Genomic DNA, 26,877 nt, shown 5'->3' with positions numbered 1-26,877 from the left:
CTTCTTTTCTTTAAGCTTATATTTTTTACGATTTTTGAAGGTCTGTTAGAGCTCAATGTTAACAAATAAAAGGAGTGTATGAGATTACAAGTGGTGGAGAAATCAAAGTGTCCTAGATGTGGGGCACACTTCCAAGCCAGCCAATCGAGTCTCAATTGATGGAGAGATTTTTCAATGCGATCAGAGCACAGAGTAGCACACAATGTATTTATATACAAGTGGTGACATTCTTATGTTAAAATATTAATAATGTTATAAATGGGCAAAAGTTAGAGAGATAACATTTGCTATGGACAGGAGTAAAACGGGTGCAAAATATCACACTGTTTAGTTTCGTAACTATAACACAAAAGGATTGCAGGTAAAAAGTGAAGGGGAGGGATACTGATATTGTTGATTTCAGTTCTTTTCTTTCCTTTTGTTGTGTGTAGTGATCACACACCAAGTGCTCCTTAAATAAAGCTACTACTGTGAAAACTTACAATGATGAAATGAGTGTTCGTTGACAAACTTCATATAACAACAAATTCTAAAGTCTTCTCACCTTTTGCCAAAAGTATGTGGGCATTCACCCCCACAACTTTTACAACACTCCCCCTTGGATGCCACATATCAACATCAGTTGCCTCGTTAAAACCTTGCTCAAAAAAACCCAAAGGGAAAAAACCATAGCGAAGGAAAAAGAGTACAACTTAACCTGGATTGTTGATATATTGTTAAGCATGCTTATGTTGCCTCGTTAAAACCTTACTCAGAAAAACCCAGTGGGAAAAAAACCATAGCGCAGGAAAAAAAGTACAACAAGCATGTATCATGGATGCTCCCCTTGATATGTATCTCTCCATGATTCTGCATTCTTCAAATTTAATTGATTGGTAAGCCGATGTAATCCGATACCCTGCACTAGCTTCTAAAACGTGCACTTTGGTAGAGATTTGGTGAACAAGTCTGCCAGATTTTCAATTGAACGGATTTGTTTGACTTCAATAACTTTAGCCTTCTGAAGCTCATGTGCACTGAAAAACTTTGGAGATATGTGTTTAGTCTTATCACCCTTCATGAATCCTTCATTCATTTGGGCAACACATGATGCATTATCTTCATGAATGATAGTTGGAGTGTATGTCTTTGAAGGTAAACCACATGAATTTCAGATATGATGATCACTGATCTTAACCAAGAACATTCACGACTTGCTTCATGTAAAGCAAGTATTTCTGAGTGATTGGAAGATGTAGCAACTAATGTTTGCTCTGTTGAGTGTCATAAGATTGTTGTATCTCCATCAGTGAACACATATCCAGTTTGTGAACGGGCTTTATGCGAATCAGAGAGAAAACCAGCATCTGCATAGCCAACAAGGATCTGGTCATTTGTGGATTTCTCTGAGTAGAAGAGACACATGTATGTTGTCCCACGAAGGTATCGTAAAATATCTATAACTCTCTTCTAATGACGAATTGTTGAAGCAGAGCTATACCTTGCTAACAAGTTGACTGAAAAAAACTATATCTAGTTTAGTACATTGTGCTAAATACAATAAAACACCTATTGTACTCAAATATGGTACTTCTGAACCAATAACCATTTTGTCATCTTTTTTTTTTTTGACAGAATAGATCTGTGTTAATGTCCAAAGAATGAACAACCATTGACATACTAAGTGGATAATCCTTGTCCATGTCAAATTGCTTCAGGATTTTTTCAATGTAAGCTAATTGATGGACCAAAATTTCATTAGCACAATGCTTGATCTGTAGACCGAGACAATTTTTTTTTCCCAAGGTCTTTCGTTTCAAATTAGCTTTTCAGATACTCAGCAGTTTTATTAAGCTCTTCAATGGTTCCAAGTAGGTTCATATCATCGACATATACTGCCACTATAACAAATCTAGAATTTGATTTCTTAATGAACACACAAGGGCAACTGACATTATTGGTATATCCTTCTTTGATCAAATACTCATTGAGATGATTATACCACATTCGCCTAGATTGCTTCAGCCCATATTATGATTGCCTTAATTTGATTAAGAGCATACCTCGTGGTTTGTTAATCGTTTCAGGCAACTTAAGTCCTTATGGGACCTTCATGTATATGTTAGTATCTAATTCTCCATATAGATACGCGGTGATGACATCCATAAGTCACATGTCAAGTTTTTTTGAAACCACCAAACTTATTAAGTAATGGAACGTAATTGCGTCCATTACAAGAGAGTATGTCTCCTCATAATCAAATACAAGTCTTTGTAAAAAACCTTGTGCAACGAGTTATGCTTTATGTCTTGCAATCTTGATTTTCTCATTTATTTTTCTTATGAATACCCATTTGTAACCCACAGGGTTAATTCCAGGTTAGGTTTGGACTACCAGTCCAAAAACACTTTGCCCTTCTAAAGAATTTAATTCTGCCTGGATTGCATCTTTCCACTTAGGCCAATATTGTCTCTGTTTGCATTCATCAACAGAGCAGGACTCAATATCATCACTTAATATGATTTTAGTGGCTACTGCGAATGCGAACATGTCGTCGATGATTATTTCATTTTGATCCCACAATTCGTCAGTACATACATAATTTATGGGGATTTCTTTGCTTTCATGTACTTTTGTCTCTTCAGGGACATGTGTCTCATCAAGGACATTTTCCTTTTCTGAAAGTACAAAATCATAAATTGTGGATTTGTCATTCTTTTTTTCTTTTTCTTTTTTGAATGATTTTATTTGGATTCAAATGTGCCCTCATCTTTCTTTTTCAATGGGCTGAATCTTTTGAACCTGGGGGTCTACCACGCTTCAGGCATACACCAGATGAATCATTCGCTGCCACTTAACGGGGACATCAATTCTTGCAGGCGCATTTGCAGCTGGTATATGTGATTTTGTCACGTTCGTAGCATCATTAAATGCATCTGACATTTAATTAGCAATACTTTGAAGATGAATCACTTCATTTTCACATTGAGTGGTTCATGAATCAAAATGAGATAAGGCGGGTACAACCCATGTCAGCTCTTGCCGTTCTTCTGGAACGATTATTTCTTCCTCTAACAACGGGAAAATTGTCTCATCAAAGTGACAATCCGCAAAACGAGCTATAAACATATCACCTGTCAAGGGTTCCAAATATCTAATGATAGATGGTGAATCAAAACCCACATAATTTCCCAGTCTGAGCTGATGTCCCATTTTAGTGCGATGTGGCAATGCAATAGGCACATAAACAGCACCAAAAACTTGTAAATGTGAAATGTTTTGCTGATGTCCAAACATGAGTTGTACTAAGGAGTATTGGTGGTTGGCTATAAGTCTCAATCGAACTAATGATGCAGCATGTAAGATGGCATGTCCCCATGCAGAGACTAGCAATTTTGTTTTCATGAGCAAAGTGCGAGCTATTAATTGAAGCTGCTTGATAAATGTTTCTGCTAAACCATTTTGAGTATGGACATAAGGAACATTGTGTTCAACATCAATGCTTAGTGTCATGCAGTAATCATCAAAGGTTTGAGACATAAATTCACCAGTGTTATCAAGTCAGATTAACTTAATGGGGTAATCTAGGAACTGTGCTCGCAACTTAATTATCTGAGCAAGAAGTCTCGCAAAAGCTACATTTCGAGTAGACAAGAAGCAAACATGTGACCATCGGGTATATGCATCAACCAAAACATAAAATATCGAAATGGTCCCATGAGGTGGTTGAATAGGGTCACAAATATCCCCTTGAATTCTTTGCACAAATGATGGGGATTCAGCATCAATCTTTAGTTGCGATGGTCTAATTACCAACTTCCTTTGAGAACAAGCCTTGTAAGGGTTTTCATTTGGATAGCAATGTGTCTGCTCAATAATGGATGTCCATTAGAGTTGGTAATGATTATACACATCATGGTGGATCCTGGATGACCCAGACGGTCATGACAATGCATGTAAATTTTTGGATCAATGAACTTCTGGTTCATGACAGTATGCACTTCAATTGTCATTATGTATGTATAATACAATCCACTCGATAAACCATGCAACTTCTTCAATGTACGCTTCTGGGTATCATTGGAGGTAATGCATAGATATTCCATATTTTCTGCACTTTTCATTTCAATGTGGTATTCATTTAAACGTGTCTTTAAAACTCAACAAATTTCGAGTAGAACAAGTAGTGTACAACGCATTTTGTATGGACAATATTGTTCCATTTGGTAACATGATCTAGGCTTTTCCTGCGCCTTCAATTATATCTGATTAGCCTGATATTGCTGTTACCTTTACTTTTGTAAGCATAAAGCTTGAGAAATATTTTCGATCTCGAAGTATTGTATGCGTGGTTGCGCTGTCTACAAGATAAATATCTCTGTCATTGCTCTTGTTTTGAGAATAACCATAGTTTTTATCCATGCTCTCTGAGTAAGGGAATCACATTTAAAAAACTGTTTATTCGTAATAAAAGGAAATTGAAATGCCACTTTTATTGAATTGAAATGAGAGCTTTAAACTACAAATTCAGAATAATAAGAGTACATCAAACAGAAATTATTCAATCAGACCGATACACTTCATTCGCTCTTTCCACAATGAAGTCTGAGATATAGAGGTGGGTTGTGTTCAATTGCCCTAATAAATCGAACACTGGATCAGGTATATCCATTAATTTAGCTTAGTCGAAGAAATTGGTTTCAATACCCTTCTCCTTGAGGGAGGCTTGATACAGGTCCACCAGATGTTTTAGGGTACGACAAGTACACGCCCAGTTCCTGTTCCCACCACACCTATGGCAGGCTCCTTCAGGGTTTCTAGGAGTGTTATTCATATGAGCTTTACCTTGGTGGCGATTTACATTTTTGAAGCTCGGGCCTGAATTATGCCTTGAAACCTAGTTGTCAAACTGGACACCATAATTATTGCCTTTTCCGTTCCACTAGCCTGCTTATGGCCACGTCCTCGTTTGTAATTATTGCCACAAGAGGATGTGGTGTTCACTTTGAGGGAATCAGCATTCACTTCTGGGAATGGTGCCAATCCAGTATGTCGGGACTAATGATTTTTCATCATAAGCTTATTGTTTTGTTCAGCCACAAGGAGTACAGATATCAGCTGGTTGTACTCAGTAAAGCCTTGGTCTCTATACTGCTGTTGCAAAAGCACGTTAGAGGCATGAAAGGTGCTGAATGTCTTTTCTAGCATATCTTCCTCAGTAATGGTATCCCCACAAAGCTTTATCTAGGAGCTAATTCTAAACATTGCAGAGTTGTACTCTGCAACCGACTTGAATCTTGGATCCTTAGTTGTGTCCACTCATAACAAGCCATTGGAAGAATCACTGTTTTCTGGTGATTGTATTTATTTCTCAATGTTTTCTAGAGGGCTAATGGATCTTCAACCGTTAGGTACTCACTCTTCAGTCCTTCATCAAGATGTCGACGAATAAAGATCATGGCCTTCGCCCGATCTTGAGATGATGCGTTGTTTTCCTCCTTGATGGTTTCTCCAAGATTTCCTGCCTCCAGATGGATCTTGATATCCATTACCCAGGTAAGGTAGTTCTTCCTAGTAATGTCCAGGGCAACAAAATCAAGTTTTGCCAAGTTCGCCTTTTTCTTTTCTGAAAGAAAAATGAGATGTGTAAGAACTTGCAATAATATGTATTCTGGAGGAATGTAGTGTTAGAACTTTTGGTTCTTACAAATTTTTCATTTTGATCTTCAGGCCAAAATGATAAGCACTCGAAATTTCAAGCTCGAGATTTACATATTTAATGAAGAGGGCGATTGTACCGCACCACTCTCATTAAAAAAAATAGCATAGGTTGAGCGATTATACCGCACCACTCAAGCAGTAGGAAAATTTAAATATGCAGAGCAAGGTGGGCGATTATATTGCAACATATGAAATTGCAATAAAATTAAATCTGCAGTCAAGATGGGCGATGATATCGCACCATCTTCGATTGCAGTAAAATTAACATAAATAAACATTGTGTTAGTAATCAGGAGCTACTCCAAGCAAAAATCAAAGATATAAGTAATTGTTCTATTGAGAACTACAAGCAGGCATGGTGCTAGCAGTTCTTTGCGAGGGTACATCAAGCAGATGAGGCAGAGGATGAAGACGAACAAGAAAATCCTTGGAGGAGACATTTTTTAGCGAAGGGAGATGAGAATTCGTTAAGGTTAGAGACTCGTGCTGATAATGTGTTATAAATAGGCAAAAGTTAGAGAGATAACCTTTGTTAGGGACTGGAGCAAAGCGGGTGTAAAATATTACACTGTTTAGTTTTGTAACTATAACACAAAATGATTGTAGGTAAAAAGAGAAATGGAGGGATACTGATATTGTTGATTACAGTTCTTTTCTTTCCTTTTGCTGTGTGTAGTGATCACACACCGAGCGCTCCTTAAATAGAGCTACTCTAGTGAAAACTTACAAAGATGAAATGAGTGTTCTTTGACAAACTTCATACAACAACAACATGATCACTATTCTAAAGTCTTCTCACCTTTTGCCAAAAGCATGTGGGCATTCACCCCCACAACTTTTACAACAAATAATATAAAAAGTAAAATTTTACATCACTTATATAATAACATGTAGAGTACCACTTGTGTTACGGGTGTAAGGAAAATTTTCTCCAATCGATGGAAGTGGGGGTGGTTGTTATTATTGTCTCAAAATTCCTTGTCCATAAGGCACAGAAAAATATTCAACTAACTGGTAACTTCGATAATTGTTATTATTGCCTCAAAAGTCCTTGTCCATAAGGTATGGAAAATGACCTTTTATGGATTTAACTCATCTGTAAATAATCCATTTGAACTCAGAAGCCCAAATAACTTGTGGCGTAACCAAATAACTTGTGGCGTAAGTAATCAAACCACTTGACAGTTAAAATTCATTTTGTTAGACTAAACTAACAATAGCACACTTAGTCTTGCTTTAGCTTTGATTGAAAGCCTGAGGGCCTATCCAAGGCCCTTCAAAGACGCCTTACAAACTAATACAAACATATAATGCAGAGAAATAAGGGAGGCTATTTGAAGGACATTCTAGTCCTGTTTACAGTGCTTTGCATGTGTACTCACCACCATACGATTTTCCTTCTCTAGGAATAATTTACATGACAAGTTGAAGCAGCTCAGCTCTTGATAACATGAGAAAAGAAAAGCCTTGGAAAAGAAGTAAGTTTGTGTTTGTCCTTAATTCGGTCCCAATTTCCACAACTGCTTCTTTAGCTTTTGAGCTTCTTTAATATCTTTTACAATTTATATATAATCCTTGTGTTCCTATGGAGGAACCTAATTGTTTTTTCATCTATGATTAATGTATCTCAACCATACAAATTGTTCATTTTCTTTATCATCATGTAAAATCATAGTTGTAAAAAGTTATTTAATTTAAAAATCATTTGGACATCCAAGAAAAGTGAATTGCACCAATTTTTCAATGCGTGCTTTTGAGATCTAACTAAGCAAAGAATGTTATTTCAATCTCTTTCTTTAATTCATCATTCTCTCTTTGAATAACAATGTTTGATATGCAAAAAAGTACAAACAATAAAAGCAAAGCTCAATCTTCAAGATTCAAATTACGCCGGAATCTCTCCACAATTATCACTGGGTTTAGCACTGCTCGGAGCACCGGCTGCCACTGTGCTGTAGGTACATCACAAGTGAATAAATAATATTTGTGTGAAATGCTTTATCAACATATTCAACCAATAAAGCAATGAGGAAAGCAAGATTGAGCGAACATTTTCTCTGTATTTTTCTTCAATTTGTTGATATCTTGAAGTATTTTTAAAATACACTATAAAACCTCTCCATTTTTCTCAAAATCTTTAGCTTTAAAAATCATTTAAAATCACCACTTATACTAACATCTTTAAAATCCTAATAAAATACATCCAGATTTATGTAGAGTATTATAAATTCTCTTAAAATCATTATTGAATACACTAGGATTTGGAGAGAATCATTTAAAATCACAATGGATACATGAATAAAGAATTAAAACACCTCAATTTCCCAATTAAACTTTTATGTTGTATTTGAAACATAAAATTGTGATAGTTTGTCTTGTTAGCGTATTTTTGTTAATATGCATGCACACAAAGAAATTGAACCAACTATAAATCAGTTGGTGTTATTTATTATTTATTCAAATAGACCTCACATTTGTAACTTGTGTGGTTTAATAGGGCCGCACAAACAGTTTAACGATCTAATGTGAGAATTAAGAGACTTTTGATTACGGGGTTTCCTTATGCTCTTGCGAGTGTGCAGATGGGGCTTCAAACGTTGATTTCACGACTTCCTTAGGACAAACACATAGACCAGCCGCGTTGCATTTACATTTGGCGGGGTTATCACAATCTTTAGGTGTTGTGCAGACACCAGGTTGCCATAGGTTCCCTGCTTCGACTCCAACTTGTACTCCTACCACAAATATTTCCTTAATTGTTAATTAGAAATATCACATGCTTATAATATATACTACGTATGTGGTAAGCTGCACAAGTTTAGAGAGAAAAGGTGATCAAGGAAATACGAGAAAAAGTGAGCGATATAAAGGTTATTCGAGCAAAGTATTTTACCAGCAGATACGACCAACATAGCAACAAGGAAAATCAGCTTGAGCGAACCTTTCTCCATATGTTTTCCAAGTTTTTGATACCTAGAGAAAAAAGATTATGATCGTTGTGCACTTGCAGTGTGGTGCAAAACTTAATATCTGAGTTGCTCTTCTTCTCCAAATGTACGAGTATATATAGTTGAAATTAAGAATTGTTTTCAATAATTTTAGGTCTTCATAAGGTTGGATGAAGCTGAAAATATTTTTGTAATAATTGCATATCTGGAAAGGGTTGGGTTCAACGAATCGTCTCATGCACGAGTTGCAAGTTTTACAATTTGTCAAACATTAATAGTAAATAAATTGGCCGAATCAGATTCCATGCTATATTACTTCTATTTCATGCCTTAAATGATATGGTCTCTAAAATTAGTCAGATCATGGGTCAAGCTTTATAATTTAATTTCGATTTTACTAGTCTCCAAACCTACCGTTAGATTAATTTAGTTGAATTTGGGTAAATATTATATAGAAACTAAAATATAAGTTTCAAGAAAAAAATACATGTTCAAGGAAAATATCAGCCCAATTAAATATGTTAGGATATGTCACAAACTTTATTGCAATTTTGGCCTATTACCAAACGAAGGGTACGAGAGAATACCTTTTTTACTCAAGCTTATATTTCGTTACGATTTTTGAAGGTCTGTTAGAGCTCAATGTTAACAAATAAAAGGAGTGTATGAAATTAAAAGTGGTGGAGAAATCATTTTTCAACGGAAAAATTGGCAGTAAGTGTCCCAGATGTGGGGCACATTTCCATACCAGCCAATCGAGTCTCAATCAATGAAGAGATTTTTCAATATGATTAGAACACATGATAGTATATCACGTGTTTCTATACAAGTAGTGAGATTCTTATGTTAAAATATTAATAACATAAAAAATAAATTTTTCCACCACTTATATAATAACACGTAGAATACAACTTGTGCTACGGGTATAAGAAAAAAATTTCTCCAATCGATGGAAGTGAGGGTGGTTGTGATATAATTGTAAAGCTACATTGGTAAAAGTTGACAAAATCCAAAGTAAAGGGAAGTTGGTGGAAATTGGTAAAAGCTACATTCTTAAAATTTTGCCCAAAAATAAGTAGTAGTACGGCTCGCTCCTTCCAATGACTTGGCATTCGTATCGTGTTTTTCGTGTTCGTGTCACTTTCGTGTCATACCCAATATCTTAACGGGTCGTATCGTATAACACCCACTAAAATAAACGGGTAAAATGACCTGACCCAAAATCGACCCGATAATATTAACAGGTAATATAACTCAACCATTTACCAGTTAAGGAAAATATATTTTAAACCAATAAATAATCAAATAAACAACATAATACTAAATAAGTATATACGTATTATATTATCACATCCAAAACATAAAACCGCAATTTTCTTTTAAATATATTTTCACTTACCTAAAGTCTTTAATAGTTTTTTAATTAATGTAGAAGTGTTAAAAAATATAGAAAAAATATATATAAACGCTCGTAATGACAAGCTTTACAATTTTCATAAATAACTTAACTTCGAAATTCGTCACTATAATCATATAAATCATAGATCAAAATTTAACCATTGATTGTTGTTTACATTTACGCTTCATTGTTCTCAACAAATTTTGTTTTTTCAGATTTTCTTTTTTGAAAACTTGATCTATTAGATGATGCAGGAAGATGAATGGTTTGGATCGTTGATATTATATTCAAAGTTTTACAATTAGTGAGAATATTGCTTGATGTTTATAAAGTTTCTACAAACTATATGATATCGACTCATATTTCAGTTAACCGTAAATATCGAAACGTGATATCAAAGATCTGAACCGTTCATCTTCTTACATCCGCCAGATGATCATGTTTTCAAAAAAGAAAATTTTAAAAATGAAATTCAATAAGAAGAATAAAGCGTAAATGACAATCGACGGTTAAATATAAATTTAAGGTTTATGAATTATAGTGTTGGATTTTGAAGCTGGCCCCTTCATGAAAGTTGTAAAGTTTGTCATTATGAGTGATTGTATTATTTTTTTTTTTTACATTTTTTACACTTCTACAATAATTATTATTAATTTTATTAATTTTTCCCTCAAATAAAAAACATTATTCAAGAAGGTTTGGAGGATTTTAAAAATCTAAACGATAATGTAAGTGTAACTATTATCTACTCGTGGAGGAATAATAATGAATCACGAGTGTTTATATATTCTTTCACATTTTTCATACTTGTATGTATGTCTTCTTAATTATTGCCTAAACAAATACTATATTAGTTTGATCCTCCTTGGCCTCTTCATACGCAATGGTCTATTTGTTTGGATCGCATTCGGAAAATGACTTTCTACGCATCTCACATATATCGAGAAGGAAATCTTGTTGCGGACAATTTTGCTAACATGGGCTTGTCTTCTCCATCTTTAACATGGCATGATTCTCCTCCGATGGCGGTTCGTGCTACTCTGTTTTCTGACTATGTTGGCTTGCCTGGTTACCGCTTCTCAAATTAATGTGCATGTCGGCATCCAGGTTTGTCTCACTTTCCTTTTTTTCTCCTATCTTTATGGTGTTGTTTGATTTGTTTTGCAGGTTTAGACCTTCATGTTTGGTTCTAGAGGGGTTAGGTTTCATGTCCCCCCCTCTTTTCTTTGTATCATTCTCATTTTTTGTTTCTAGAAGGGTAATGTTTATGTCCCCCCTTCTTTCTAGTGTATTCCTTTTTGTTATCTCTGTTTTTTGGAGGGGTAAGGTTTATGTCCCCCCCTGACTAGGTGTACCTTGTTTTTTCGTTATCAATAAAATTACCCTCGTACCGTCGAGGTTTTCCAAAAAAAAAAAAAAAAAAAAAAAAAATACTATATTAGTTTATTTTAATTTTGAACAACATGTTAAGTAAAATTTATCCTAGTAATGATAATCATGAACTCTCGTAATAAAAATAAATAATGACTAAAACTTTTTTTTTAAACTTATATAGAATAATAATACAAAACTATATATTTAATATAGAATATATTGTATATATTAATATGGCTATTGTATTTTATAATAAATCTTTTAGTAATTAAACTTTAAAATTATCAAAATAAATTTTTTCTTAACGGGTCACCCACGTGTATACCCGTTAAGAACCCGTTAATAACGGGTTCTTAATGGGTCACCCGATAAGTTATCGTCTTGACCTAAAACCCGTTATTTTCGTGTCGTGTCAAAAACTGTCGGGTCTGCATTTACATTCAAACTTCATTCTAATTGGAAAGTTCGAAGCATTGCCAAAACAAAAGGGAGTCCGTAAGTAATAAACAAAAATAAACTTCGACCATTACGTGAATCACATCCACTCGTTAAATAAATTCATGATCGCATTACCAGTCATTAAACATAACAACATATATTATACATTGGCGTACTGAAGAATTTTAGTAACAAGGGAACCCCCACACGTATGGTTGAGAGTGACCAAATCTCTGTTTTGAGGGAAATTGTCCAAAATAATTTGAACAATAATCCGATTGCAAATTACAATGGTGTCCTTGATTGATCGGATGGGAAGGTGAGCTGGATGCTTAAATCACTACATCACCATAAGAACCAATCAGGAAAGGGATCAAGATACACATGGATTCTGGATAGGATTCTGGATCTCACAGGACCCCCTATAAAAACAAAACCATCATATTCTGCATACTCAAATCATCAAACAATTTCATCAGCATCTCCTCTCTCTCTCTCTCTCTGTCTCTCAGCCTCTCTCTCTCATCCCCAATGGCAACTATGGCCCTCTCATCCCCATTCACTGGGAAGGCCATTCCTCTTAACACACAGACAGAGTTCTCAGCTGTCCAAGGAAATGGTAGGGTTTCTATGAGGAAGACGGGCAAAAAGCCTGCTGTCTCATCAGGGAGCCCCTGGTACGGCCCTGATCGTGTCAAGTACCTCGGACCATTCTCCGGTGAGGCTCCATCTTACCTAACCGGTGAATTCCCCGGTGACTACGGGTGGGACACTGCTGGGCTATCAGCAGACCCCGAAACCTTTGCCAAGAACCGTGAACTTGAAGTCATTCACTCAAGATGGGCAATGCTTGGTGCTTTGGGCTGTGTTTTCCCGGAGCTCCTCTCCAGGAACGGAGTCAAGTTTGGTGAAGCAGTGTGGTTCAAAGCCGGAGCTCAAATCTTCAGCGAAGGTGGCCTTGACTACCTTGGAAACCCAAGCCTGGTTCATGCACAGAGCATTCTAGCAATCTGGGCAACCCAGGTGGTCCTCATGGGTGCTGTTGAGGGTTACCGCATTGCCGGAGGACCCCTTGGTGAGATCACTGACCCACTGTACCCCGGAGGCAGCTTTGATCCTTTGGGACTTGCAGATGACCCAGAGGCATTTGCAGAGCTTAAGGTCAAAGAACTCAAGAATGGAAGACTTGCCATGTTCTCAATGTTCGGCTTCTTTGTGCAGGCCATTGTCACTGGAAAGGGCCCTATCGAGAACCTTGCCGATCATCTGGCTGATCCTGTTACCAACAATGCCTGGGCCTATGCCACCAACTTCGTGCCCGGGAAGTGAGGAAACCTAATCAGTGTGTACAATAGATGATCTTTAAGCTACCTGCTTGTATGTAAGCTCAAGCTTTAAAAACTGCATCAATGGACAATTTTAACTTTATCTTGAAAACACGTACATCCATTGAAGCTAAATTATACAATTTACTGTCATATCTATTATTTTCTGTTACACTTCACAACTCAAGATTTTGCATTCGAACCCCAAATCTGGATAAATTGGCTAAAATATACTTTATGCTTGGCATCAAAGGCCCAAAAGAAAAATGAACCCTGAATATAAAGGACCCCTTATCACCATATCATAATCCTCTAAGAGTTTACAATTCTTGTTGCAATCAGAGAACAAGAATTTGCAGAAGGCATACCAGTGTGGAAATTGTGAAGACTCTTCTGATAGCATGATGGCTACTACTAAAATAGCTGTTAAAAAATGATTGCTGGGAAGAAAATGCCTCGCCATTTGGATTATAAAATCACCTAAAATAACAACTTGACTCTTCTGCGTTCATCAACTGACATTAGAAGATTCAGAGAACTCAAGCATTTGCATTCCTCTTCCAGCCACTGCAATCTGATAATGGTTCCTAAACAAAACACAAACAATATTTGGTAACATGTCAAAGAAATATGGTATCAGTTCATAACTTCATATCATGCTGAAATACTAAATAACTCTGCTATAAAAGCATTTTTTAATCTATGTTAGTACAAGGAACTTTACTCACCTGCCACACAATTTAGCATCCAGTGCTTCTGGCTCTGGCACACTTATGATGAAATAAGCACCCTCAATTAGTTTGCCTTCATCCTCAAGACGCCAGCACCTAACACGTTGATCAAGACCAGTGGAAAAAACCCAAGATCTGTCTGTCCCAACACCTTCATAAAATAAAACACAATTTGATTACACAGTAAATACAGTGAATTTCAGCAAGAAAAATCACTAACACTAGTCCTTCAAAGGTTCTGGGGAAGGAGACGTCAAAAAAAACAAGAGGTTAAAGTCAGTCTTTATTCACAATATTGTGAATTACTCTACAATGGGATAGTAATCTGGTTTCGAAGAATTTCCCTTACCTTTTACAACAGAGCTATGAGCTGAGGGGACCTTATCATGATTTACGAATCTGATCCAATAGTTCTTGCCTTGACCAGAGTGAATAATTTTTTTTTGTACTTCCAAGTTCAGTGAGTGAATTTCTAATTATCAGTGCCATATTCTCAAATTCAGAGTTTGATGCTGAAACTGACAATTCAAATGTAAGACAACTAAGCGCTTGATCATCACCCCCACTTATTAAATTGTATAGAAACCCAATTTCAGGACTTCGACAACCCTCTACACCTGAAACATGAAGAGAATTGACACCAGATTGGTGAATGTTTTCGAAAACAGCTAAAGGAGATATTTCATATATATCAGAGGAGGAATCATAAGCATTCACTTCTGAAGCAGTATCAATAGCTTGGGAAGAAACTGTTCTGTTCTCGTGAAATTTTGCATCGATGACATTCCATCCATAATGTGATTAGGCAAATTGCGATTAGTTTCCTCTCCAGCTTTTATAGCGGTGGAACCAGTGCCTAGTCTATTCTTTGACATGCTACTGCCTAAAGATCACTACCGTCCACCTTGACTTCCCCTCCCTGTCTGTGGCCTTTTTGGACAATCAATGAACTTTCCTACATCAAGTACTGACACAATTTGCACGAAAGCTTGAATGCTTTTCGTGAGGTCCCAAAAGGCAATACTTCCATCAGTAGCTCCACTAATGAGAATATACATACTCCCCATCTGAATATTATCTGCAAATCAAAGTTATAAGAGACAATAACGACTTTAGATGAGCTGTGACAGTAGCAAAAGTCTAAGGGAAAAAAGGTGGAAACATCAGATCAGAGAAGGCCTTGCATACAGAAAATTTAATCAGTACAAGTTCATTCCAAATTCAGAAGAGGGATCCATAAATTTAAATTGGTGTGTATTTCTCAAACCCATAGAACTATTTCTCATGCCCATATGTGGTCCATTCAATAACGACTGACCTTCAGAAGGGACACATGTAGGAAGGATAACATGCTGAAATGCCAAAACTGGTGATGCCAGCGGAAGCAATACAGCAACATCAAACCTACAATATCATAAAGAAAGGATTGTCATAAATGAGGTTACGAGGAAATCATTAAGAATAGAACAACATAGGGCTCCCCCATTATTACCATAGCCGATAGGGCAAAACTAGAGCCCGCAATGCAAGGGTGGCATCTGAGCAGGCGACAACAATAAAACAGACAGTAATCCTGAAAGGAAATCGAGAACTTGGAAGTAGATCAAAAAGGGAAATGAGATAAGGAAATCAAACATTAGTCATTTCCTATTACCTGGAACCAGCACATTTGACCAGAAACGCAGTGACAGCAAGGTATCTCCAGTCATCTTCATATTTATCCTTAAGTGAAGATTTCAACTCGATATTTCCCTTTTCCGAAGACAATAATCTAGATCCTGCATTGGTTTCTGCAGTAGAATCATTCCCTACATTTTCTGGAAATTTAGGATTACTAGAATACTTGACTGGCATATCTGTTGAAAGCCACTGGAATGACATCGAAGTTGACTCTTGCAACAAAACTTTATTTCCATTTCCAGTGATGTTATGCCGCTGATCAGATAGTGTTTCATCCTTTTTGTTTACCTTATAACTTCTTAGTAGCCAAGAAGTAAAGACCCGCCTTGCACCAACAGAAATCAATAGAACTGGAGTTTCTCTGTTCTCTGCTGCTGCATTTTTTCCATTTATGTTGGCAGTATCTGATGGAACAATGTATAACTTTGAGGCACAACATATTGATCTCACAGCTGATCCACCAACATGCTCCCCAAGCAATTTTGATGCAGACCAATTTTCAACACCTGGTGTATACCTAAGCAAATCATTAGACATTTAGCTGGTCTTGCATAGCCCTCTGAAAAACCCCTCAGTTTCATAGCGGAGGTGCTCAACTGCTTTCTCTTTTTTGAATTTTAAATTGTAAATTGCTAATAATTGTTACCATTCCTAGTCAACCTCACAGTTCCATCTTCACACCCAGCAGTGATCCAACTAGATCCAGTGAATAGGCTGTGCTTCTCATCTACCCCAGGTTGCAAATCTTCAGAGACAAAGCATATGGAATGCATCTCTCTCCCATGGAATTGCATATGCAAATTCCTGGAGAGTATCTTCCTTTCACCATCAAGCGCCCATCACCTATGGATATAAATGATCTCATCCTGAAATTCAAATGAATATTGTAGACTTTTAAGATAAATACATCACTTCTATAAACTTGATGAAAACTTGCTCTTTTTATTTCAAAGTAAGCAAATGAAATGTATACGGAATGATCAAATGATGAGATAGAATAATGTGCCCAGCAGAAAAAAAACATTTCATGGCCTAAATAAAACTAAAACAACTCATATCATAACCTGCTATGGATGTCTACTTTTTGGTCAATTACGAACCTTAACATATGCAAAACAGTTCTTTATTTCTGGTATATCACCAAGATAACAGGAATGCGACCGCCCCCATCCACCTCATGGAATTTGGACAACCTGGAAAATATATGGACCCTCAGGCACCAAAATAAATAACACAAAAAAACTTACAAGTCATTTCACGGGAAAAAGTTAGCCATACAGGAAGGGACGATACCTTGGTTTCAGTCATTAAATTCCAAATTACAAAATCCACTGATGCAAAACCAGCAGCACAATGACAGGTTGACAACTCATTAACAGAGCTATTATCAGCAGAAACGGATTCAATAAGACTCAACTCTTTTACTTGTTTCATCCCTATAAATTCCAAACTCTTCATATCTCTTTCATACTCCAGAACGCATATACACCCATCCACTCCTGTCTGAGAAAAGTAGGAAATTAAGAGAGCAATCGCATCTTCTCTGGTAACAGTTACAATATTTCTAATTAAGAAAAGGGAGAGGGTAAAGTTTAAAAGGCATTACAATTTCTCACTATGCACAAACATACACACGCACATTCAGAAATACTGGAAAGCAAGTGTTATAATCAGTCATCACCCTTGCAGATTAAAAGTCAATTGTGACCATACCGAGCGTATTTCAATCTTTTTGGAGCTTAGTCTAGCAACAGCAAGACTTGAAACACTTGATATTCCATGAGCTCCTTTGAAGTAATTGGACGGAGATACTTTCAGGTTAGGTTCTACCGTTCCATGCAAGACACTCTTCAACAGAGGGAACAAAACAAGATTACCATGTATATCTCCACATACCAATACCTGCAAAAATCGACCAGAAAGTCATAAAAACAATTAAGTATATCCGGATACATAATAGTTTCTAAAGAAATTAGACTAACATCTTGTTTTCTCTAGATTTAATTCAAGAACTGAAAAGTTAGCCAAGCCACATCTTCTTTTCACATGATCAACAGTTCACGTTTACTCTTTTATGAATTTAGGCGAAGAGCTAAATATTTCCTTAGACTTGTCCTTAGAGTCTTCATATCTATCTGTACCCGAGCAGTAGTCATAGTCTCCTTTTATCTAAACATACAAGAATATTCAAAGACATGATTTGATTGGGGGTGTGTGTGTGTGTGTGTGTGTGTGTGTGTGTGTGTGTGTGTGAGAGAGAGAGAGAGAGAGAGATGAACAAACACTAACGTTGGGAAGGATCAGGATATATGATATGTGGCTTAACACAACAGTGACCACCTTGTGTTATATTTTGTCTCAATTTAAGCTGGCTAGGGTCAATCCACACTCCACGGGGTTTCTCTGGTGTTTAACTAATCCATTGTAGTGTTTCTGCACGCTTCATGCCAATCACAGGAGCATGTGCAAATCCCATTCACATGAAATTAAGAGGAAAAAGAAGACAATGGAAAACAGTTACCTCTTCGTCTAACAATGCATCCAAACACATGATTCCAGTTCCGAAGCTTGATGTGAACTCTGCTATAAGAGAGACATTGAAGCTCCTTGCAGAATGGTCAGACAACTTCCAGAGCCTTAATGTTCCTCTAGGATCAGCAGTGAAGAAATACCTGCATGGTATGAACAGCAGAATTGGTGACTTAAATATTTTAAACTTCCGAATCTAAAAATTAAAGCAAGGCTTAGATGATGTCTATCATCAGAAATTTAAGTTGCATGGACTGGTACGTGTGGCCATTGTATGATATGGCCCACCTTTGCCAATTATGGACAACAAATATCTAGAATGAAGACCTTGATAACATAGTAGCCATGAAGAACTCAGGTGTTGAAGAGATAATTGATAATTATTATTTAATAGAGCAATGACTGATCATTACCCAGAACCTAGTGACTTGGACCAATGTGTTCCTAGGAGTTGTTGCTCCATCCCAGCTGACCAAGTATGGGAGAAACCCACTTTAGGAGTACAAGCATCACATATAACCCCAACAATTGTTACGTTTCCTTTTCCATCTCCAACAGCAACCCAGTCCTCAACGTTGGAGCAAAGTTCAAGCGGTTCTGAAAATAAATCCATGCATACAATCTGGACCTCTTCACTGACGCGGACAAGTTCAGTCCATTCTACTTCTCCAGTGTCCAATAATCTAGCAAGGTACAGATAGCCATGGTTTGTTGAAACATAAAGGGTATCCTCACAAGCAAAGTGCAAGCGACGGACGTATTCACTTTTGCTGGACCAAATCAGAAAAAGGAAACAATTCTTCTTAAGACCAATGTAAGTAAGATAACATTACTATATTCACTAAATTTCAGGAAGACAACATCTAGGAAACATAAACCAAAATAAGGAAAATGTGTGCATACTGCATATAGAAGTCATTATAAGGTTTGCTTGGATTTTGAATATTGAAGCATCAATTTCTAGACCTTAACTACCCATCCATTGATTATTCACAACACATTAAAAATTCGTATAGAATGTCTATCATTTATATGACCCTTAAGAGAAACAAGATTTAAGATGTTGGACTCTTACAGCCACAATACTTCTTAGCTGTGGTACCAATGAATCAAACCCCTAGCCAAGCAGGTGGAGGACCAAATTGTTATATAGCATTTTCTAATACAAAACTATACAAACTTAGGTTGTTATTTCTTGGAGTTCAGAATGTTGGGATAGACCCCCAAACATTCTTCAATAATCAGAGTATTACCTGTTCATAGGTCCAATATTCTCTGAAAAAAGTAGGGATATGAACTGTGTATGTAATCATTCTAGTAAATTCTTTTGTCTCTGCATGTCCCTCAAGGCCCCCAGAGGAAGTGTGCAGCTGATGCACTTCAATTGCAGAATCAAAACCAGCAGTAATGAGAAGTGAAGAGTTCGGATCATACAAACATCACCATATGCCCCTTCCTCCGCACATAACAGGACCACAAAAAGGGAATGATGATCAAGGCTGTTACCAGAACATCAATGTTTCTGGAATAACTACCAACAATTTTTTTTCTGTAAAATTTATTCTTCCTATTCCAATACGAGCATTTCATTTACAAGTTCAAGTTAATTAGAAAATGAAAGCAATAACTTGCTATTTCAAATCATTGACAGAAAAAGAACCACAAGGCACTTACGTGTGCTCCTTGATCATTTGAAGGTGTTTACCATCCAGTCCTCACACACGACATGTGCAGTTGTCGCCAGCAGTGACAATCAACCAAATCGGCACCCGGATACAGTGTTAAATGAGCAAGGGGGCTATAGAAACTTCTTTTCGAACGACTCCACTCAAAGTTGTTTGGGAGCATATGCTCCTATCAACTTTACACGGGACACACAAAAGAAGTACTTTGATCCTATTAGACGGGGAAGGGTGAAGAAGCTAGGACAGAAGGGTAGAGTTCAAGAGAGCAAAATGCGTTTAGGAACGTGGAATATAGGAACCTTGACGGGAAAATCTATGGAAGTAGTAGAAGTTATGGTGAGGAGAAGGATAAATATTATGTGCCTACAAGAAACTAAGTGGGTTGGTCGTAAGGCAAAGGATCTAGAAAACTCAGGGTTTAAACTATGGTATTCGGGCACAAATAGAACGAGAAACGGTGTTGGCATCATCGTGGACAAGACCTTGACACAAGATGTTGTAGATGTCAAGAGGGTAGAAGATAGAATCATGGCAATCAAGATTGTAATAGGACAAGAACTTATCAATGTGATTAGTGCGTACGCACCTCAAGTAGGGTTGGATACGAGTTCGAAGGAGAAATTTTGGGAAGACCTTGGAGACTTGGTGCAAGGAATTGCTCAGACGGAGAAGTTATTTATAGGAGGAGATTTAAATGGACACGTGGGCAGGGAGACAGGCAACTATGGAGGTTTTCATGGTGGCCATGGTTTTGGGGAGAGAAACGAGGATGGGGAAGCTATCTTGGATTTTGCAATGGCATATGATCTCTTCTTAGCCAACACCTTCTTTAAGAAGAGAGAAGAACATGTGATCACCTACAAGAGTGGGTCGTCAAAAACACAAATAGATTTTCTTCTAATGAGGAAAGGGGATCGTATAACTTGTTAGGATTGCAAAGTTATACCAGGAGAGAGCGTGACTAATCAACATCGCTTGTTGGTGATGGATGTACATATCAAAAGAGTGAGAAAAAAGAACAAGACTTGGAAGTGCCCAAGGACTAGATGGTGGAATCTAAAAGAAGAAAAACAAGCCATTTTCAAAGAGAAAGTAATCACCCAGTGTGTGTGGGATAGAGAGGGGGAAGCTAACCAAATGTGGGATTCCATGGCTAGTTGTATCCGAAAAGTAGCAAAAGAGGTATTAGGAGAGTCTAAGGGCTTTGCCCCACACCAAAAGGAATCTTGGTGGTGGAATGAGGAGGTACAAGCAAAGGTGAAGGCTAAGAAGGAATGTTGTAAAGCCTTATACAAGGATAGGACCGATGAAAATGGTGAAAGGTATAGAAAAGCGAAGCAAGAGGCGAAGAAAGCTGTGAGAGAAGCTAAGTTAGCGGCTTATGACGATATGTATAAGCGACTAGATACCAAAGAAGGAGAGTTGGATATCTATAAACTAGCTAGAGTAAGGGAAAAGAAGACAAAGGACCTAAACCAAGTGAGGTGCATCAAGGATGAGGATGGAAAGGTTCTTGCTACAGAGAACGCGGTTAAAGACAAATGGAAAGGTTATTTTCATAATCTTTTCAATGAAGGACATGAAAGGAGTGCTTCTTTAGGGGAGTTGAGTAACTCAGAAGAGTGTAGAAACTACTCTTTTTATCGTAGAATCCGGAAGGAAGAAGTGGGTGTAGCTTTGAAGAAGATGAAGCATAGAAAAGCAGTAGGCCCAGACGATATACCAATCGAAGTGTGGAAAGTTTTGGGAGAGACAGGTATAACATGGCTCACTGACCTTTTCAATAGGATTTTGAAAACGAAGAAGATGCCGAATGAGTGGCGAAATTGAAGGAAAGATGAGAGAAAATCGGTTACGGTGGTTTGGACATGTGCAAAGAAGGCCTACTGACGTTCCGATTAGAAGATGCGACTATGGGACAGAGGTTCAGGGCCGAAGGGGCAGAGGAAGACCTAGGAAAACTTTGAAACAGACCCTAAGAAAAGACTTAGAGTACTTGGATCTAACGGAGGACATGACACAGGACAGAACACAATGGCGTTCTAAGATTCATATAGCCGATCCCACTCAGTGACTTGGATTTTCCAAGTCTCCAACCGAGAAGTTTTCCTCACTCGGGAAATTAAGGGAACACTACCTCAACCTATATGCTCCACTCACAAAGCTTCAACATACAAGCTTCAACAAAAGAAAATTCAAAGAACTTAGCGAAGAAGGCTTCTGTGTATTTAACACAATACGTTGAAATGAAGGAAAGCTTATTTATTGATATCCCCGATAAGTTACAAATATGTACATATACTTGAGTCAAAATAAACAAACAAGAGGGAGCCTTCACAAAGGTTGCTTAGGAGAAGTCTCAGCAGTCGGTAGAGCCCCAGAAAGAGAAGGCACCGGAGGGGGATCATTCGGAGCCTCAGTATTGGACAAAACCCTAGAAGGAGGAGGCATCAGAGATTGATCATTTGGAGCTTCATTACGCGGTACAGCCCCAGAAGACGAAGGCAATAAATGCCTTTGGAACAAACCCACAAATCTCTGATGATCAAGTAAAACCTGACCATCAGATTCCTTCATCTGGTCAAGCTTCCTCTTCATGTTTGTAGCATAGTCATGTGCGAGCCGGTGCAACTGTTTATTCTCATGCTTGAGCCCTCTAATCTCCTGTTTGAGACTCATCACTTCAGCCGCCAATGATTCAACTTGGCGGGTTCGAGCAAATAGGCGTTGGGCCATATTAGACACAGAACCTGCACACTGAACACTGAGAGCCAGAGAATCCTTAACAGACAACTCATCAGACCGTTTGGAAAGTAGTCTGTTATCTTTGGGAGTGAGAAGGTTCCTGGCCACTACCGCAGCGGTCATATCATTCTTCATCACGGAATCCCCAACGGTAAGAGGACCAGTAGGGGAGACGAAGGATGGGCACCATATGTTGTCTGGAGAAGGCGGGGCTGCCTCTTCAACAAGGTTCAAGTCAAAACGACGGTCGGAGGGGCCAGACATTTTCAAAGGTGTTGAAGAGAGAAGAGGTCGAACAAATCAAGATCTTAGAAGTGCAAGAATGGAGCTTCTACTGGTGGATATTCAAGTGTGCTTTGGAACTTAATGTCAGCCCCTATAAAAATCTGCACTCGACGAAGCTTCAGAAATCGAAGAGGCGCCTGCTCAGAAATCGAAGAGGCGTTTACTTTCTCAAAAGTTGGGCTGCTCAGAGACCACGAGGGTCGATCTCAGAAATCGAAGAGGTGTTTGCTTTCTCAAAAGCTGGGCTGCTCAAAGACCACAAAGGCCGATCTCAGAAATCGAAGAGGCTTGCTTTCTCAAAAGCTGGGCTGCTCAGAGACCACGAGGGCCGATTTCAGAAATCGAAGAGGCACCTACTTTTCCAGCCTTGTCAGCACCTGTCACACGCACACTCAGCTTTGCGGAAATTATGGGCATTCTGTCGAAGATTTCTGGCGAAGTAGAAAGCACATGAATCGTACTGTTCAATCACCCACTTCCCACACGCAACAGTAGCTCATGGGTACCACAGATAACTTTGCCAAAGTTCTCTGACAAAGTTGAGACACGTGAAGCTTGCAGCTCCCACTACATCGCTCTGACCAAGAAAGGTAAAAGAATTGCAAAGAAACAACACTAACAAAGTTTATACACATAAATTTTAAAGGTCTAGCTACCATATTATTACCCACAAGGGTAAAGGAACAGTACCACTGCTGGATAATTGGAAAGTCCCGGTGTGTCAACCTCTGTGCTTCGTGGCAAGGTAGACTAGCAAACATGCCCAACCTTTACTCACATTCGAGAAAACACTCCTAACAAGATTGCTTGCTCCAAAATCGAAGAGGCATTGCCCTCCGAATCTCGAGAGCCAGACTCCCAACATGATTACTTTCTCAAAAATCGAAGAGAGGGTAAAGGAACAGTACCACTGCTGGATAATTGGAAAGTCCCTGTGTGTCAACCTTTGTGCTTCGTGGCAAGGTAGACTAGCAAACATGCCCAACCTTTACTCACATTCAAGAAAACACTCCCAACAAGATTGCTTGCTCCAAAATCGAAGAGGCACCGCCCTCCGAATCTCTAGAGCCAGACTCCCAACATGATTACTTTCTCAAAATCGAAGAGAGGGTAAAGGAACAGTACCACTGCTGGATAATTGGAAAGTCCCTGTGTGTCAACCTCTGTGCTTCGTGGCAAGGTAGACTAGCAAACATGCCCAACCTTTACTCACATTCAAGAAAACACTCCCAACAAGATTGCTTGCTCCAAAATCGAAGAGGCACGGCCCTCCGAATCTCGAGAGCCAGACTCCCAACATGATTACTTTCTCAAAAATCGAAGAGACACCGCTCTCCGAATCTCGAGAGCCAGACCCCCAGCAGGATTGCTTTCTCAAAAATCGAAGAGGCATCGTTCTCCGAATCTCGAGAGCCAGACCCCCGACAGGTCTGTAATCTTCACACGCAACATCAGCTTTCCAGATACCACAAACCACTTTTTCAAAGTGCTCTGACAGAGTTAAAACATGTGAAGCTGGCAGCTCCCACTACCGTGCTATAACCAAGCAGGGTAAAGGAATAGCATTATTACTTGATGTTAGGGAGACTCCTATATATGTCGACTTCCATCCCTAAAGGACAGGCAGACCTGCAAAAATGCTCAACCCTTTCTCTTATCTGAGAGGGCATTCCCAACAAAGCCTTTCGAAATATTCAGCTTTCTTTCCCCCCGATAATACCTCTGTAAACAAGCTATACTAGAGCAAGAATATCTCATATCATCAGGGTTAAAAGCAAGAGTATCCCATATCATGCTTTTTCCATGTCTTTTCCTTTGGCCTTGTTCTTACCTGCAAGACAAGGAGAAAGAGAGCAATCAGTCAACACTTGGAATCAAGCTTCCAGCCAGGAACTGACTGCCTGGAACCCCTTACCTGATTACTTACCTGGCATTGCTCTCGAGTACTCATCTTCAACATCTTATGCTTCCAGGGAAGATACCGCATCTGCCTGAGGAACAGATAGGGCAAGTGAGAAGGATACAAGGAAGCATGTGGAGACAAGCGTAACAGCACACGTGCCGATACATCCACTACTCTATCAAAAGCAAAAGTATCCCATATCAGCAGGGTCGAACGTACTCTAGATTTGATGGACTTGTTTTGACCCTCAAATTCTTCAGTCGGCCTTATACTCTGGAGGAAACCAGAAAACCCTCCAGCCCAGTTCAAGAATAAGCCTGTGGAAAGTTACTTCTTCAAAAGCAAAAGTATCCCATATCATCTCTCCTCATTTTTCTTCTCTTTATCCTTCATGCTGCCTGCAAGATAGGGAGAATGTGAACAATCAGCCGGAGCTCTGATTGCTTACCTTGTCTGTCACCTCTTTCAGCAGATCCCCCAGCTCGGCGACTTGGGGGACTCCTACTACATGGTTTGTATCTCGCTTGACCAAGCATGAAACTACAAGTAAGCTTCAAGTGAAATTGATACATTACCTTGTGCATCTCCACCAGTTACAGATACCACCCCTGGATGGAGGAAGAGTACTTCCAGAGAAGATGCCACATCTACCTATGAGACAGATAAGGCAAGTCAAGACGATACCACACTCCGGTACTTAGAAGTTTCGTGGCTACGAGATCATTCTCCCACAATATTTCCTAATGTCATTTGTACTAAATCATTCACTTGTACTCACTAAAGGAGAGTTTGAACCTATGTACTTGTGTAAACCCTTCACAATTAATGAGAACTCCTCTATTCCGTGGACGTAGCCAATCTGGGTGAACCACGTACATCTTGTGTTTGCTTTCCTATCTCTATCCATTTATATACTTATCCACGCTAATGACCGGAGCAATCTAGCGAAGATCACAAAAAGTGACCGTTTTCGCTACCTAGGATCTATCTTGCAAGAGAACGGAGAATTAGATGGAGATCTCAACCATAGAATACAAGCTGGATGGATGAAGTGTAAGAGTGCATCCGGCGTGTTGTGTGACCGTCGTAGGCCACTGAAGCTCAAGGGAAAATTTTATAGGACGGCAATAAGGCCAGCGATGTTGTATGGCACAGAATGTTGGGCGGTGAAGCATCAACGTACATAAAATGGGTGTAGCGGAGATGAGGATGCTTCGTGGGATGTATGGGCACACGAGAAAGGATAAGATTGGGAATTAGGATATCCGAGGTAAAGTAGGAGTAGCCAAAATTGAAGGAAATATGAGAGAAAATCGGTTCCGGTGGTTTGGACATGTGCAAAGAAGGCCTACTGACGCTCCGGTTCGAAAATGTGACTACGGGACAGAGGTTCGGGGCCGAAGGAGTAGAGGAAGACCTAGGAAAACTTTGGAAGAGACCCTAAGAAAAGACTTGAGTACTTGGATTTAACGGAGGACATGACACAAATGAGCGCAATGGCGTTCTAGGATTCATATAGCCGACCCCACTTAGTGGGAAAAGGCTTTGTTGTTGTTGTTGTTGTTGGAATCAGCAATCCATACATACGGAATTTTACAATCTAGTCTAAACCACCAGGACCATTTCCATCAGGAGTTAATCACACGCAAGACAAACCCAGTGTGATTACATAAAAAGTTCAAGCTGACTAGGATAATTGATTTTGGAAAGTTAATTCTTCTCACTTAATTTTTCTCACCCTACATATTGACACAGTGCACCATTAAATGGCAAGCTTAGAGAGAGAGAGAGATAGGATTGAAAACCCATTTTAAAAAAATTCCCCAGGATATAACTGATGGTAATAATCTGTTCTTATCTATGTTGCACGGACATGGTGAGTTGATTTTCCATTGATGTTATTTTGTTTGGATAAGAGAGAAACAAAAACAGAAGGGAGAAGAAGACAATGACTGCTCAAAAGCTTTTGTAAAGCTTACCAAACCAAGAAGACAGCAGTCCCAAACTCAGGCATTGTGACCAAACAGCACAAGGCCAATGGTGTCTCCTGGCTTCTCAGAATGCTTTGTTTCCGCACAAACCGCCCAGACACAAGCACTGTACCAAAGAAGAGACCAAGTTGAATGGAAACACTC

At 38.5% G+C, this 26,877-nt stretch overlaps 1 protein-coding gene, 2 long non-coding RNA genes and 1 pseudogene across 3 annotated transcripts; 2 read left to right on the top strand and 2 right to left on the bottom strand.

Moving 5' to 3' along the window:
- Positions 1–8,116: 8,116 nt before the first annotated feature.
- Positions 8,117–8,728, bottom strand: LOC126611000 (uncharacterized). Its single transcript, XR_007618662.1, has 2 exons — positions 8,594–8,728; positions 8,117–8,435 (listed from the first exon to the last, which is right to left on the bottom strand). It is a non-coding gene; the product is annotated as an uncharacterized LOC126611000 (long non-coding RNA).
- Positions 8,729–10,907: 2,179 nt separating this feature from the next.
- On the top strand, positions 10,908–11,480 carry LOC126612152 (uncharacterized). Its single transcript, XR_007618973.1, has 2 exons — positions 10,908–11,075; positions 11,215–11,480. It is a non-coding gene; the product is annotated as an uncharacterized LOC126612152 (long non-coding RNA).
- A 757-nt stretch (positions 11,481–12,237) lies between these two features.
- On the top strand, positions 12,238–13,296 carry LOC126612017 (chlorophyll a-b binding protein of LHCII type 1-like). Its single transcript, XM_050280314.1, has one exon. The coding sequence runs from the start codon at positions 12,391–12,393 to the stop codon at positions 13,186–13,188; it is 798 nt and encodes a 265-aa protein (XP_050136271.1). The 5' UTR covers positions 12,238–12,390; the 3' UTR covers positions 13,189–13,296.
- Positions 13,277–26,877, bottom strand: part of LOC126612019 (uncharacterized) — a 23,500-nt pseudogene continuing 9,899 nt past the window's right edge.

Source organism: Malus sylvestris, chromosome 17 (genome assembly GCF_916048215.2).
Source record: "Malus sylvestris chromosome 17, drMalSylv7.2, whole genome shotgun sequence".
Lineage (NCBI taxonomy): Eukaryota > Viridiplantae > Streptophyta > Magnoliopsida > Rosales > Rosaceae > Malus > Malus sylvestris.
Note: the sequence above shows the minus strand (reverse complement) of the source record. Positions and strands in the feature narration are given on the sequence as shown.

Bases quoted from the DNA above. Each gene is read 5' to 3' on its own strand.
- LOC126612017 (XM_050280314.1), top strand. From the start codon at position 12,391: ATGGCAACTATGGCCCTCTCATCCCCATTCACTGGGAAGGCCATTCCT.